General features: G+C 35.7%; 1 protein-coding gene across 8 annotated transcripts in view; it reads right to left on the bottom strand.

Moving 5' to 3' along the window:
* PICALM (phosphatidylinositol binding clathrin assembly protein) overlaps window positions 1–17,567 on the bottom strand; it is a 108,112-nt gene that overhangs the window by 65,967 nt on the left and 24,578 nt on the right. For all 8 annotated transcript variants that reach the window (XM_029209122.1, XM_029209121.1, XM_029209120.1 and 5 more), the window contains exons 2-4: window positions 10,365–10,507; window positions 6,704–6,779; window positions 3,447–3,549 (exon numbers count right to left, since the gene is read on the bottom strand). In XM_029209122.1, coding sequence (XP_029064955.1) covers window positions 3,447–3,549; window positions 6,704–6,779; window positions 10,365–10,507 — 322 coding nt within the window. The remainder of the gene's footprint in view (window positions 1–3,446; window positions 3,550–6,703; window positions 6,780–10,364; window positions 10,508–17,567) is intronic.

Here is a 17,567-nt window from a genome sequence, read left to right as displayed (position 1 = left end):
AACAATCTTGAAAATTAAGAAGAGAGCCAGAGAACTCACACTTCTCAATTTCAAAACTTACTACCAAGCAACATTCTTCAAAACAAGTGTGGTACTGGCATGAGGACAGGCATAGATCAACAGAATAGAATTGAGAGCCCAGAAATAAGCCTTTACATTTATGATCAATCCATTTTCATCAAGACCATTCAATGGGAAAAGAAAAGACTTCAACAAATGGTGCTGGGATAACAGAATATCCACATACAAAAGAATGAATTTACACCCATACCTCATACCACATACAAAAATTAATTCAAAGTGGATCAAAACCTAAACATAAGACCTAAAACTACAAAACAGAAAAAAGGTAGGAGTATATCTTTGTGATCTTGGATTAAGCAATGTTTTCTTAGACATGATGCCAAAAGTATACACAACCAAAGAAAAATAAATAAATAGGAATCCATCAAAATTAAAAACTTACGTTTTTCAAAGGATACCATTAAGAAAGTGAAGACAAGCCATGGCAGGTGAGAAAACATGTGCAAATTATATATATGATAAGGTACTGATGTCCAGAATATATTTAAAAACACTTACAATTCAATAAAAGGACAACCCAATTAAAAAACAAGGACTTGAACAGACATTTTTCCAAAGAAGATATACAAATGGCCAATGAGCACATAAAAAGACACTCAACATCATTAGCCATCAGGAAAATGCAAACCAAAACACGATACATCACTCCACACCCACCAGGACGGTTATAATCAAAGACAGAAAATAACAAGCATTGACAAGAATGTGGAGAAATTGGAACCTGTATACATTGCTGGTGGGAATGTAAAATGGTTCAACTACTTTGAAAAACAGTTTGCTACCTAAGGAGGCAAAAGACCTGTACTCCAAAAACTATAAGACACTGATGAAAGAAACTGAAGATGATGCAAACAGATGTAAAGATTTACTGTGTTCTTGGATTGGAAGAATCAATATTCTTAAAATGACCTTACTAACCAAAGCAATCTGTGGATTCAGTGCAATTCCTATCAAATTACCAATGGCATTTTTCACAGAATTAGAACAAAAAATTTTTAAATTTGCATGGCAACACAAAAGATCCCAAATAGCCAAAACAATTTTGAGAAAGAAGAATGGAGCTGGAGGAATCATGCTCCCTGACTTCAGACTATAAAACAAAGCTACAGTAATCAAAACAGTATGGTACCAGCACAAAAAGACACATATAGATCAACAGAACAGGATAGAAAGCCCAGAAATAAACCCATGCACTTATGGTCAATTAATCTATGACAAAGGATGCAAGAAGATACAATGGAGAAAAGACAATCTCTTCAGTAAGTGATGCTGGGCAAACTGGACAGCTACATGGAAAGAAAGAAATTAGAACATTCTCTAACACCATATACAAAAATAAGCTCCAAATGGATTAAGCACCTAAATGTAAGACCAGATACTATAAAAACCCCTAGAAGAAAACTCAGGCAGAACACTCTTTGACATAAATTGTAGCAATATTTTTTTGGATCCATCTCCTACAGTAACGGAGATAAGAACAAAAATAAACAAATGGACCTAATTAAATTTAAAAGCTTTTGCACAGAAAAGGAAACCATAAACAAACAAAAAATACAACCTATGGACTGGAAGAAATTATTTGCAAACAATGCTACCAACAATGGATTAATTTCCAAAGTACACAAACAGTTCATACAGCTTAACATCAAAAAAAGAAAACTCAATTGGGACTTCCCTGGTGGCTCAGTGGTTAAAAGCTGCCTGCCAATGCAGGGGACACGGCTTTGTCCCCTGGTCCTGGGAAGATCCCACATGCATGGAGCAACTAAGCCCATGCACCACAACTATTGAGCCTGCACGCCCTAGAGCTCGCACACCACAACTACTGAGCCCACACATAGCAACTACAGAAGCCTGCATGCTCGAGGGCCTGCGTGCAGCAACTACTGAGCCAGTGTGCTGCAACTATTGAAGCCTGTGTGCCTAGAGCCCATGCTCCACAACAAGAGAAGCCACCTCAATGAGAAGCCCATGCACCACAATGAAGAGTAGCCCACACTTGCCACAACTAGAGAAAACCCTTGTGCAGCAACAAAGACCCAATGTAGCCAAAAGTAAATTAATTAAATTTAAAAAATAAAATCCAAAAATGGGCAGAATAAAAAAATAATTTTTTTATAAAAGGGCAAAAGGCCTAAATAGACATTTCTCCAAAGAAGACATACAGATGGCCAACAGGCACATGAAAAGATGCTCAATATCACTAATTATTAGAAAAATGCAAACCAAAACTACAATGAGGTATCACCTCACACCAGTCAAAATGCCCATCATTAAAGTCTACAAACAATAAATGCTGGAGAGGGTGTGGAGAAAAAGGAACCCTCCTACACTGCTGGTGGGAATGTAAACTGGAGCAGCCACTATGGAGAACAGTAAGGAGGTTCCTTAAAAAATGAAAAATAGAGTTACTATATGATCCAGCAATCCTATCCTGGGCATATATTCAGACAAAACTCTAATTCAAAAAGATACATGAACCCCAATGTTCACAGCAGCACTATGTACAATAGCTAAGACATGGAAACAACCTAAGTGTCCATCAAGGACAGATGAATGTATAAAGATGTGTTATGGGGCTTCCCTGGTGGCGCAGTGGCTGGGGGTCCGCCTGCTGGTGCGGGGGACGCGGGTTTGTGCCCCGGTCCGGAAAGATCCCACATGCCGCGGAGTGGCTGGGCCCGTGGGCCATGGCCGCTGGGCCTGCGCGTCCAGAGCCTGTGCTCCACAGCGGGACAGGCCGCAGCAGTGAGAGGCCCGCATACCTCAAAAAAAAAAAAAAAAAAAAAAAACAGATGTGGCATGTATACACATATGGTGTCTCTACATGATAGAATATTACTTGGGCATAAAAAGGAATGAAGTACTGATGCATGCCACAACAAAGATGCTGTAACTTGAATACATTATGCTGAATGAAAGAAGTCAGACACAAAAGGCCACATATTGTACGATTCCACTTATACAAAATGTTCAGAACAGACAAATCCATAGAGATATAAAGTAGATTTGTCGTTGCCAGGGTCTAGAGGAAGAGGAAAATGGGAAGCAATGAAATGTTTTGGGATTAGATAGCAGTGATGCTGCACAACTTTGTAAATATACGAAAAACCACTTAATTGTACACTTCAAAAGGGTGAATTTTATGTGGTGTGAATTGTCTCAATAAAGCTGTTATAAAATTCAAAAGAACTTTGAAAATCCTAGTGCAAAAAGTATCTGATATACTTCTTCAGAGAAAAATGAAGTTCACCTTTTAAAACTGGCCTGAAATTCCATAACTCATAATCAATAATGCCTACGATTTATATTTAAAATATTAAAATACATCAGATATCAAAAAAAAAGCAAGCTTAACTCACCCTCTTTTCACTTTTGTGAAATCAAATGCAACTTGTCTGTATGAAACTGCTTTTTCATTTAGATATCTACTATACCGCCTAATAAAGGTAGACATATCATATCCTGTAAAAGAAACAGAAAAGGGTTTCATAAATTATTAAAATCCCAATTAGCTTAGAAAACCAACTCATTTCATCCAATGGCCATATTGTCTTGTTATCCCACCTTCAATTTAGTGATGTAAATTAAGTGACATTAAAATCTAATACTTAACGTTTTTAAAGTCAGTTATGTCATATGTGGCTTAGAAAAATTTTCCCCCTTAGAATTTCAATAAAATAACAATTCTGTTTTACTTCTGACCAATATTCCTATCTTTTATTTATCAGAAATTGAAAAGCCTGTTTTCTTATACTACCTGATAACCTCATAACTCAAATTTAACATCCTATGGAACCACAACCCCACTCCTTAAATCATTAATCAATTTAATTATTTTCATACTTACCAATCTTTAGCTGCATATGACTTAGAACAACTATAACTTATGTGTGCCAACCTTATAAGTAGTAGAGAAAATTACTGCATAGTACAATGAAAGAAATGGCAATACGAAAGTTTAAGGCCTAACAAAAAACAATTATGTGAATGTTTTCAACTAAACTTCCAAAATGAATACCTAAATCATTCTAAGATTTTGTTTCATCACAATCATGAGATTTGAAAACTTCAGCACCATAAAATCTAATCAATATTATTAAAAAAAAAACAAAACTTGTGTTTTAGCTATTGCCTGGCTCAGTGAGGTCCATTCTATCATTCTATTTTAGGTCATCTTCATCTAACACATTCAACTTTAGTTGTCGATGGTCTCTGCTACTTTAAAAAGATAATACCAAAACAAGCAAAAAAAAAAAAAAGAAAGAAAGAAAGAAAGAAAAGTAAAGTGACTGGATTTAACATAATCACCAATTCATTTATTCAGCAAATATTTCTTGAGTGCCTACTAATTTGCCACTGGAGAAAAATCAGCAAATAGAAAAAAAAAATCACTGCCCTCAGATATTCTCATAGCTACTAGTGCATTTTATAAGATGTTACATACTCACATTCTTCAGCTCTTTGGTTAATACTGTCCCCTCTAATCCACTCTACTCCATCCTCGATAATGGGAGAAATCTCTCTTATCCTTCAAGGCTCAATCTCTGAAACTTTCCCTGAGCTCTTTGTGCTCCCATATTATTCTTACTCCAAGTATAGCTCAAAGCTATTAGATGTACACAGTGTCTATCTCACTCACCAGACTGGAAGTTTATATTATATACACCCAGTATATATTTAAGAAAATATACCAGACTCCACCCAACAAAATACATCAGCAATCAAAACTACAAAAACACCACTGAATTATATACTTTAATTACCATTTCAGTCTTACCTTCATAATCTCTTTAGAATATGAGCTTTAAATAAAAGGCCTAAAAACTGTTCTCTACATAAAAGGAATGAAAGCCTTAAAACCTTATCACTAGAAGTGCTTAATTTCCATCTTAAGAAAGTAGAAAATCAGTAGCTAATAAGACACAAAAAACACACTTGGACATATGCATATTTTCTGCTCTAGAGTAGTGGTCTGTATATTGCTTTCCACAGACTCTTACAGTTCAAATGAACTGAATAAGGGGGAAACCAAAAATAAAAAGATGAGCAGGCAGAGTTTTCTCCATGTTCCGGAAAACATAGCAGCTCCAGTTTCATCTGTTGTATGTATCTAGCTTCTATTTAAGATTTTATTTGAGAAAGGGATTCCACTGCTTCTTTTTTTTTCCCCTTAACTATTTAAGGCATTATCTCTCTCATTAAAGTAAAATCAATCTTGTAACACTTGGTCCTATGTATAGATTACTGACCTTCCAGAATCTCTGGAAGACTGGGTATTCAATTCATTCTAATTAATACTTCCATCTGCCAAAAGTAAATAAGTATTGAACTGGACAGTTCCTAAACACAAACACAGTTAGTCACTAAATTCCATTGATTTTTATTGCCGCAAAAGCCACAATTCAGGCCCTCATTAACTCTCTACCAGATGACCAAAATAATGACCAGAGCAGTCTCAAGGTCTTTAAGACTTTATTCACTCGAATCCAACCTACACTGTGCTATGGTGCTTTCTTTATAACACACACTCCCTCTGTCCTCCTCCCTCAACTCAAAAAAGTTTGATGGTTTCTCACTGCATTACAAAATCCCAACTATATCAAAATCTTTTGTGCATGATTTTGGCCCCAAACAGCTTCTTGAGGGTTATCTGTCACTACATGTTCTCTAATACCTCAACCTACATTCTATTCACATTCATTTGCTCTATAAATCTTAAACACCCTTTCTCTTTCACATCCACGTCCATCTGTGTACCTTTGCTTAAGCCAACTTATGTTCTCATCCATCTTTCAAAGCGCAGCACACATCTCACAGATCTCTAAAGATACTTCCCAGTTGAACCTTATTGCTGAGTATTCCTTTAGTATGTCTTAGTATGGTCTTAGTATGTCCTTTATGAGGCTCTTCCTAGAGTTAACATTCTATAATACTAACAGCCTAGTTCTGGAACTAAGTATAACAGATCCCATTAAGACAGAATGTACATGGAGGGTGAGAATACCAGATTACAGCAATTTCCACTTACTGAATTAAAAGTAAAATAAGTAACAGGTAAGTATCAATGAACAATTCATCTGAATAACACATAATGCTTACCTTTGCTACTAAAATGTATGATATTCCCAACTACATTGCTTGGAATAAAGCATAAAATAATAAGAACAACAATGAAAGCAGATACTTACATAGTGTTTCCTATTTGCCAGGCATCATTCTAGGCACTTTACATGTATAACTAGGTTAAGCCTCATGATAATCCTACAGGGTGGGTGCTATCATTATTCCTGATTTTACAGATGCAGAGAGGTGAAGTAACTTGCTCAAGTTTATGCAGTTGGTAAGTGTTACAGATGGGATTTGAATGCAGTCCGTCCAGTTCCAGAACCCATGCTCTCAAACTGCTACCTTATGCTACTTTTCAAAAAGCTCTGGGTGTCAAGTAGTGAAGTCCATCTTTATCTTCACATGAAAATACGGTTTTTCCTTCCCTACAACCCTCACTAAAACATGAGGTTCCTCCATAGCACATGTTCTAAAGTAAAGAGTTCAACTCTGCAGTAATCCTCAAATGGGGTCACTCTTGATTTTCTATAATGAATAAGTTGTTTTTTACCTTGCAATCCACTTTTATCCAAAAAATTGCTTAAGTTAAACAATGTGTTTCTTGAAGCCAAATACTGAATAAAACGCTGGGGAAAAAAAAAAAAAAAAAACAAATAATTATGTCAAATAGTACTGCCATCTAAGAAACTCTAATTTGAGAATTAGGGGAGAAAGCGGTGGTTAACACATTCCATTAATCTTATCTAGTTTAAATTTATCATCCTCAATCCCCCTAAAAACATAAAATATATTTTTCACTAGCATGCAGGAATTTATTAAAGTCTAATGCCCACAGCTATGGTATTAAAGTTAAAATAAAAGGAAACAGGCACTTTTAAACTACAAGCAGTAATTTTTGGCTTTACTATAGCATATTATGGCTATAGTTAATCATACTCAGATGGTGCCTTTATTTTACACGGATACCTGGTGACTCAAAAATTTTTATGACTTTTTTTTTAAAAAGCAAAATGCCTGTAATCATACTGGAGTATAATATTACAGACATCCTCTTACCCACTGTCCAGATTAAACACATTACCATAATCACTTCAGACCCCTTACAGAATCAAATTACAGACTATTGAAGACACACACCTTCAAAACCATTCCCTTCCCTCCCTCCCTCTTCAGAGGCAATGGCTTTTCTGAACTAGGTTTACATCATTCCCACAAATGTTTTTACAACTTTACTACATATATAAGTATCTATAAACTGTACATAATTTTGTTTTCTATTTTAAATTTACAGATATACCATACTGTACTTATTCTTTTCCAATGTGATTTTTAACAACTTCTTCCCAAGAATTATCCATTTAATACATGTACATCTAGTTCATTCATTTTAAACAATGTTTGAGCATTTAAATGAACTACTATATCATTATGTATCCATTTCTATACGGATATTTAAATTCTTTGCAATTTCACTATTATTAACAATGTTTCACTGACATCTTTGTACTGGTCTCCCACCTGCAAACATACAAGAGTTTCTCATGATATATACTTAGGGTTGAATTGTTGGGTCGGTATGCGTATGAAAGTTCATTTTCTCAAAATACTGTCAAAACCCTCTCCAAAGTGCTTACCACAGAACACTACCTTAGCTTCCCTTTACATACAACCTCTAAAATAGCTAAAGAAACTCCTTTCGATTTCCTTTAAAAGGATTACTTTTTTGTAAATATATGCAGAGGATTATTATCAATTTTATGTACACCATCACTTCTGACTCAATCTTGTTCATCAGCGATCACCCCAAACAAACCAGGATTTTGAAAAACAATTTGTAAATCGAAGACTCCTGTTTCATCATTTATCCTAAAACAACCTGTTTAAAAAGGTGTTAAAATATCCTAAGAAAATATTACACTCTATGATTTTTTTAATAAGTTTTGATCATTCTTTTTTGTGGGGGCCTGTCCTGTGCATTGTAAGATGTTTAGCACGCCAGTAGCCTCTACCTACTACATGCCAGTAGCATCCCCTCCAGTTATGAGCAATGTCCCTTGGGGATGAAAATCACTCTCCGCCCTTGCCCTATTTGAGAACCACTGTTCTATATAATTTCCAACACCATAGCATAGTGAAATCCTACGCATACTCTCTCACGGACTAATAACACCTGCCAATGCAAAAACCCGAGGGTTGTACAAACTAGCACCAAAAAAAGAGCAGAGCATTGGATTTCTCTTAGCTGCTGAAGGGAAACTAGAGTTTACCTGAAAACCACTACTGAAATGCTACCTTTCTCTTTCTGTTAGTCAACTGTAAGGAATGACAGTCAACTTTCTGGTTTTTTTGCCTTTATAAAGTTTTTGCTTCTGGTATCATAACCTTATTTACCTCTGAAAGTCACCACTGATAGTGTGCCTCTTTATCCAGCACTGTAGTTGGTTATATTTGTGGCTTTTTCTTTTTAAAGAATAAACTATATATAATTTTTAGAAAGGTAAAAAATACATACAAGCCTGAAATTCTTCTGAATAAATGATCATGATCTTAGACAAACACATTCCTGATGAAAATAGAAACTAATATCCTAGTTAAGATCAAAACGTTTCGAGTTACACGGAGGCCAGTATATCCAAATTTTTCTATTGACTCTACATACTGCTTATAATGAATGAGAAAGCAACTGAGTAACATATGTCCTAAAAATGGTCACGTCTGTTACCCAAATAATCATATTTCAGGTAACGCTTCTGGAACTAATTTTTAAAACTTAAGAACTACAAATAAAATCATTCAATGTGGTACTGTGACAGTGAATAATCAGAAAACTAAATTTCCAGGAAAGAGAAGAATTAAGAAAATGATGGACCATATGATCAATTATGTAGTCATTAAAGATGATAAACAGAAAGAACATAGAACATGGAGATGCTTCTTATGCTGTGATATATAAAAAAGTTAAATATAATATTTTATATAAATTATTATTATAGCTATAAAAAAGACCAGAAAGGAACACCAAAACATGCAAACAGATCTGTTGCAATATAAGAGTTATGGGTAAATTTCTGCTTTAATTCTGAACTCTAATGATGTTCTCTTTGGTATCTGTCAAAGATAACAGCAGGGGCTTCCCTGGTGGCGCAGTCGTTGAGAGTCCGCATGCCGATGCAAGGGGACACAGGTTCGTGCCCCGGTCCAGGAAGATTCCACATGCCACGGAGCAGCTGGGCCCGTGGGCCATGGCCGCTGAGCCTGCGCATCCAGAGCCTGTGCTCCGCAACGGGAGAGGTCACAACAGTGAGGCCCGTGTACCGAAAAAAAAAAAAAAAAAAAAAAAAAGATAACAGCAGAGTCTCATGACTGAAAAACGCAAAATAATGAGTAAAGTGATGGATGTCAGAAAGTCATGTTTATATATCTGATACCAATGAATAAAGTCCCTCCCCATCTCTATGGGAGCTATCTCCCAGCAACCAGTGGTCTGCATTTTTCTAAGGCACATACCAAGGTACTAGATTTATCTAGTTCCATTCAAATTTTCTTTTAACACAATTTAAAATACTCCTTTTGACACAATTTTACAAGTAAGTATGCTAGGCTGGGAAAATCACCTAAGGTAAGAACTCAAAAATTAGCTATCATGGAAAACAAGATGATTCTCTCCAAACAGTTAATTGCAAAAGCTCATGCATCTTATTTGTTACCCTTTTTTGGGAAACAAAGGCTTTAGACACAACTCTTTGCTGAAGAAGGCGTTCTTCAGTCAGTCTCCTCAGCAAAATGCCATCTTAGTCCTTAATATCACAGCCTTGAACTAGGCAAAGAGCGTCTATAGACAACTACATCAGATCAGACAGAAATCTGATTGGGCTACGATAAAAAAGTAAATGAAAATAGATGAACATACAATCTATACACAAAGGCCTGCAAAAAATCAGTGATGCTTATAGAACCTATCTCTAGGCATTAATCTTTGCTTCCTGATCCCATTACTGAAAGTGCCCTGTGCTCTGACCCATTTTCTGCTTTCTGACTTAAAGGCCGTCTTTCCTCAAAGTGTAGGGTCTACAGTTATATTTCTGTATAAGCACCTTGCCCTTTTTACCTATATTATTCAGTTGCTATAGCCTTTTCTGAAGTGTCAGTGAGAGAAACAAGCTGAATCAGTCAATTCCCCAGTATACTTGTTAACTAAAAATACTGCTTACCTCATTTCCATACACCATCAAATGATGAGTTGTAATGAGAGATTTGAAGACCACCACCCAACTACTGTTAGTAGTTCTTTCAAATAAACTGTCTGCCAACTGCGGGATGTTCACATTCATCTCATTTGTGCACTGAATTAAGTCTGCAATAAAAAAAAAAAGATTAATTTACTCTGGCTTTCATTAATTTTTAATGCTAGATCTGCATACTAATAGGGTAAAGATCTAAAAAGAGTGGAGCAACAATGGACAGTTTGCAGAAGTTGTTAAAAATCTCTCAAGAAAACAATTGAGACAGTACTTCTACCTGAGAAGTAAACAGGGCATTGATTAATATCACACAATTGATCAGTAATACCAGAAAGTAAATCAAACTCCTTTCACCCTTAAGTATTTTATTTATCTCAAAAGGAACTGTTTCAAGGCCTTGAGTAACACTTTCAGTTCTCTTACTACTCACAAACCTTTAGAGTTACAATACTAATATTATACATCCCTACATTTAAAAAAAAACTTTAAAAATTCATACATATGGAAGCATAAACAAGCTGAAGTTCAAACACTTTATTAATATCCCCCCCTAGAATGCTGTGTTTGCACTAATAGAAAGAGCAGATATGTGGTCTGTGAGTGGATAGGATTCTCAGTTTGTTTAAATAAAATAATTCTCATTCCTTTCTCCCTTCAGTTCTACTGAGTTAGCTCAGTTTTCACTTGATATCAACTAGCTAACACTGACAAACAAAACTGAAAATGAACTGAAAGTTTCTCAGTGCAATAAATTTCCAAAGAAGTGATCCAGGAATTCTACTCGATTATTACTCTGAACAGTTAAAACAATGTAAGTTCTAATTTTATATTTTAAAATATAAATAATTGGAAAGCATTACCATAAAATCATCTAATACACAATTGTTTTAGCACCAAAACTGAAAAAAAAAGTTAATATACCTCAGAGTTTCACCTCCAATCTGCTTCAGAGATATTACTGGCAAATTCAATGAAGAAAATACAAAATATGGTCCAATTTAGAGACTTAATGAAGAGGAAGACCAAGAAATGAGTTGTTTTATTTTTAAAGTATGCATAAAACAAAGTGTATAAATACCTCCGTTATAACTACCATAAAGGGGAAAAAATTAGTTATCTGTGCCTCATCAGCAGTTTTGTCCACTTTTAACCTTTAGTACCTAATGATTAAATATGAATTCAAGCGACCTAACTTGGCCGTAAGAAACATCAATATTAACTATGACAGTTTATCTGCTTATAATCTTTCAAAAATGTTTGTTCTAACAGGTCTAACTACTATACAAAGTAACATTTGATAAGCAAATGCATTTTAGAGAAGCAGTTACCCTGGCCCACAATGCCTGAAGAACAAAGCACAAAACAGTCAAACAGAATGCCCATGGAACAGGAGAACAACACAAGGTTTTCACAATTGAGACTACCTGCAACAAAAATTAAATAGTACATTCAACTTGGTTTGTATGGCTCAGCTTCTGATATTTCACTTCTGGTATTTTATAATTTGACCTCTGCCTTCTCTGAAACTTCTTGAATAGTACTTTATACCTGTCCTATGGTACTGAATATACTGTACTTGCCTTATTCCCGAAGATAAATTTTCTGTCTCTCTCAAAATATAATTTACTGGGGGCAAGGCCTATCCATGTCTTGCTCATTCTGAATCCTTTAAAACTTGATAAGCTATTCAGTTCTTAAATATAACAGTTACTTTCTCACAATGACATCAATAGTCATTTTACTCCTCAGAATCTTATTTTAGTTTCCAAAATTGAATCTGTCACAAAATTTCTTGTCGCAATACTTGCCCAAAGGTGCTCCTACCTGTGTGTGTGTGTTTATAAACACTCCCTAGAGCCAATAAGTAACCAAGTCTCTTAAACCTCTAGCAATCCCACCTTCTCCTCTCCATCCCGTTATCACTGCCAAAGCCAGAGTTCAGATCCTATTTTTCCTTAACTAGAGGTCACCACTTCCGGGAGCATTCAGAAATTGGGGAGAGTGATTATCACGCTCTCTGAGTTTTACTGGCACTTAATGTCAAGGATGAGGGAGACTGTCATGCAATGCACAATTAACACTCCACAATTAAAAATTACCCCACCCAAAACTGTCCCCACTGAGAAAATGCTGGACTGACTGGTCTCTTCACTTCTAACGATACCTAATTTGGGGTCTTACCCACGCCACACTTCCAAACATTCTCTCAACTGGCCATAAACTGACCTATAACACAACACTGACTGTCACTGCCTAACCTCAATGATGTCCCAACTGCTTACAGGATTGGCATGCATTTCATCTTTGTCCATATCCTCCTTCTTGAACCTTAGCTTCCAACACAGAACCACCTTCCAGCGTTCTGTAAGGTACCTTTTGCTGTTACACAACCGAATCCTTCCATTCTTGTTCATTCTTCAAAATGAATGACGTCTTTTCCTTTGTGAAATCTTCTCCTCTACAGACTAAGGTACCCACCAAACAGACACTAAAGCTGGTACATAATTCTACATTTTCATTATTTACTTCCACATCATTCTCTTCTTCTACAATGAGAGATTTTAAAAGGAACCTGCAAACACTTTTGTTAGTAATTTCCATACTCTTAATCAGGGAGGTAAGTAAACTGCTAGATTAGTCAGATAGAGCCTGATCCTAAATGAAGCCAAAAGTATAGATTTCAGTTTCAACAACTACAGTATTTTATATATTAGAATATATATATTCTATCTATGCTATGTTCCCTTTGTGATCAGCTCTCCTCTCTGCAGCGCTTTGCTTCAGTTACACTAATGTCTCCTTTGCAATGCCTCCCATGAGTCAAGTACCCTTACCTCAGGAGCTCAGTACTTCTGTTCCTTCTGCCTAGAATACTCTTCTCCCAGATATCCACATTTCTCTTACTCCCTGGCTTTATTACTATAGATCTTTGCTCAAATGCCATCCATCAGAAGAACATCTCTCAATATTTATAAAAAGTAATAAAGCCTTAAGGGCACTCCTCTACCTCCATATCCTCACTATACCCTCTTACTCTGCTTTATTTCTCTCCAAAGCACTTATCATCACCTAACTCATTTTAATTTGTTTAATGTCTTTCTCTCCCAATTAAAGTATAAGTTCCATGTAGGTAGGGCTCTATTATGTTCTCTGCTGTATCCCCAAAGGCCTAGAATAGTGCAACACATACAGTGGTCACCCATACTTTTTGAATAAAGACACTTATTTTAGTATGCACAAGGACAGTTGTAACAGGACCAACCAAAATGGTATTTTTTACGTAGACTAAACCAACGATCCACAACTCTCTGCACAACCTGCTGTTCCCAAAAAGTTGAAAAACAATCCTGAGCCCATCGCATGTGAAAATTTTCAATTTCAAGTTAAAGGGGATCTAACAAATAATGGTTTATCGTAATGCTATGAAAACTATATAGTACGCTTTAGAAATGACCACATAAAAACTGAAGGAAAACTCCAGAAACTAAAATGTAACACTTCACATAAAACAGGAAAAATGAGATGAGTTCAGGCATGAATTCAGAGTAGACCAAAAGCAAAACCAAAGATATACAAACATTACTGGGAGAAAAAATACTGCACGGGTTATACAAACTCTGCAGAACACACTTCCCCACAGTACTTTAACACAACCAGTCATTTTCTCCAGGGGTAATTTTTCCTCTGAACAATGTTTCTACTATAGTAGTAACCTGAAAATGGTTTTAAATCTGAGCTCCAACAACTCAGGAAGGAAGATGTTTTCCCCACCTCTGACTAACCAAAATCAAATAGTTTCAAACAAAAAAAGTCAAGCACATCATGGGAATCTTGATAGCTACTGCTTTTCTCATTCTCAATCCAGATTTCATTTCTTAAAAAGCACAAACTTGGTATTAAACCTCCTCTACCAATCAAAAGGCTTCCAAACTAGAAACTCATATTTTTTTTTAGCTATTTACCTTAAGAATATTAAAAACTGTAAAACCTTCTTTAATATTACATTAGTAACAAATCCTAAACCCTACACTCAAAAAGTAACTACTATATGGCATATAGATTCTCTGCTTTAGGTAGGTGAGAATTCATGAGGTTTTCTAGTATTTAAGGGCAGGGAGAAAACAGGCCCACTATGGAAATGAAGAGCATTTTTCCATACAGAGACAGCAGAAGGAACCAATCCCTACTATATTAAAAAAATATTCTCACTTTTATTATTTAATATGCCTCTCCAACAAACAAGGTCTGGGGTAGATAAAATAAATGTTAATTGTATTAACACAGGTTAGGTGCTTACCCATAGGTAAGGTCACAGGAGCTCACTACTAAATATAACAGATTTATTAAAGGGTGCTTGGAAACATATACGAAGTGAATACCCAACCAGCCAATTTAATGCAAGTTCTAAATTTCTAGCTAACTAAAACAAAAAAACAGAAAGAAAAGTAGTGAAATACAAAAAAAAAAAATTTTGTATTCAAGGGAAAATGTTCAGCAAAGTACAAAACTTCGGAAGTAACTAGTTACCAGATGGCTTCATTAATCTTACAGCCGTATTCACAGAACGTGCCACACGTTTGTATAGACCTCCCCAGGCAAAGTTCACCAACTTTAGAAACTTACAGGACTTGGGGCTGACTTCCACAGCAAGTCAGGCAATCCAGGCAGTGGCATGCACCATTAGCAGAATGTAGAGGCCTCAAGTTCCCATCTAAACAGGCACTCTCTAGGCTATATCAAAACTATGCTGACACCCAGGTAGATTTTCTAATAAATGAGCTTGCTTAAAACTTGTCTTTAAAATATAAAAAATTTTATATATATATATATAAAATCATTTAGCCACATATCATTGTCTCTTTCAAAAGGGTCACTTCGAAAGATACTCTTTTTGCAACTGCTTTCATAAGTGATTTTAGTAACATAAGACTGATTTCGTCAACCATCCAGAAAACTGGAGACACTCAGTTTGGAAAGCAAATTAAGTGGTTCATCAAATGTTCCTTCACTGATCAGATCTCTGAAATTTTTCCTGGGTAGGAGTACAAATAAAAAGAAAAAATATTCACCAAATATCCAGTAACTAGAGGATAAAGAAAACAGTTTCTGAACTTTTGCTATAAAGTATTGGCACAATTTTTTTCACTTAGCAAAAGTGTGAAAGTGTTTAGAAAACATGCAAGCTGAAATCAGACCTCAGCCAAAAGATGTCTGGGAAACAAAATGAACAGTCTTACACCTTACTCCATTCAATTTTTTGTGTAAGGGGTCACAAAACACGGTCCAAATTAAGATGTAACTGTTATAATTTTATCTTTAAAGTTTGTGGGATCCTCTGTGAGAAACATGTTACACTTTAACATAACTTCCATTAGAATTCACTCAAAAATAGTCTTCACAGACTGACTTATACCTTAAGGAATAAATCTAACCAACATTTTAGTTGGATGTTAAAATTAAAACTAGGGAAAGACACAAAATATAGAATGCTCAGTACAAGTAATAAGGATTGAATTAATTTGAAAAGAGGAGAGAAAGGAGCATCCAAAGTACTAAAAAGAAATGACAAAAGTATCTAAAAGGCTTTGATAAAAGTACTATGACGCTAGGATACCTAAATCACAATGTGGGTGGACACGTCCAATAATGGAGCAATACCTCATTAAATGGCAGCAGTCTGACAGTGAAATACTATGAGGCCAACAAATACATGGCAAGAAAAGCTGAGTGGGGAAAACGCTCACAGTATATTATATCAAAACCATGTTAAAGGGACTTCCCTGGTGGCACAGTGGTTAAGAATCCGCCTGCCAATGCAGGGGACACGGGTTCGAGCCCTAGCCCAGGAAGATCCCACATGCCACAGATCAACTAAGTCTGCGTGCCACAACTACTGACGACCCCACGCCTAGAGCCTGTGCTCTGCAACAAGAGAAGCCACCGCAAGGAGAAGCCCGCGCACCGCAACAAAGTGTAGCCACAACTTGCCACAACTAGAGAAAGCCCGTGCACAGTAACAAAGACCCAACGTGGCCAAAAATAAATAAAGATAGATTTATTTTTTAAAAAAATGTTGAAGAACAATGCAGAGTAAGATTCCATTTTTTAAAATCATAGATATATTTTCTGATATATAGTGTATTTGCCCAAATATGGGATGATGCAAAAAGAACTGAACACTTTCAAAATTACTCAGCAATTAAGTTATATATGAACATGTAGTTAAAACCAATATGTAACAGAACTATATCACTGTTATTTCCATAATTTCACAAATTTCAGTAAGCACCTCTTATGTCACACAGCCAACACCAATCCTGTACTGTAATTCATTCCAGACCCTTTGGAGCATATTATGATCAATGGTTGAAAGGACAGCACTGACATGTCCCTTTATTTCCTCAAGAATATGAGGAAGAGGTGGTAAAAGTACAAGCGTTGCATGGTGTAACAGCTGGAAATTCGGCAGCCACTCTTGCAGAGGTAGGCCAATATTTTGAATACAAGCTCAATCTCTCACCATGGTAGGTGAGTCTTGAGGAATCTCCAGAACCCATAAAGAAAGTAAGGCAAACTCCCATCTTACTAAAAAGAAACAAGTTGCAGCTGTAGGAAAAATCAATCTGTTAGCACAACTAGATATGCTATTTCTGTCACCGTGTTTTCTGCAAAATGAATGGACTAAGAATTCACACGTGAAAACTAAGAAATGTAAAGATAACTCTACAATTTGATAATCATATATTAGTATAGTTATATTAATAGTATGATAGTATAGTTATTTTTAACCTGGTTATTGAGCGGTAAGTTTTTCTTTAACTGTTTTTTTTTTAATCACCATGTAAAAGGAGAGGTTTTTTTCCCCCTTAGAAACTATTCAACAGAAAAGCTGCTATAAATCTTCACAAATTCTCTCATTACCTGGTCTTCTGTTTATTTTAAACAAAGTTTTTTTGAAGAAGATATTAACCTGAAAACACCTCCATCAGTGCTAATTTCAGGTGCTTATGGAGGCCACCAAAAGAAATCAATTTTTTTAGTAAGAGGAATTAAAAACAACAGATTTAGGAGGTGTTCAGTGCCTTCAGAACACTTTAAAAACCTATAGAAGAGAAAGGACTGACCTCCTTTACATCTGTAGCAGAAGAAAGAAGTAGAACTAAAAGGGGAATT

The sequence above is a fragment of the Monodon monoceros genome, unplaced genomic scaffold (genome assembly GCF_005190385.1).
Source record: "Monodon monoceros isolate NGI ecotype Baffin Bay Population unplaced genomic scaffold, NGI_Narwhal_1 Super_Scaffold_7, whole genome shotgun sequence".
NCBI classification, from domain to species: domain Eukaryota; kingdom Metazoa; phylum Chordata; class Mammalia; order Artiodactyla; family Monodontidae; genus Monodon; species Monodon monoceros.
The sequence above is the reverse complement of the archived record's forward strand: the minus strand, read 5'-3'. Positions and strand labels throughout refer to the sequence as shown.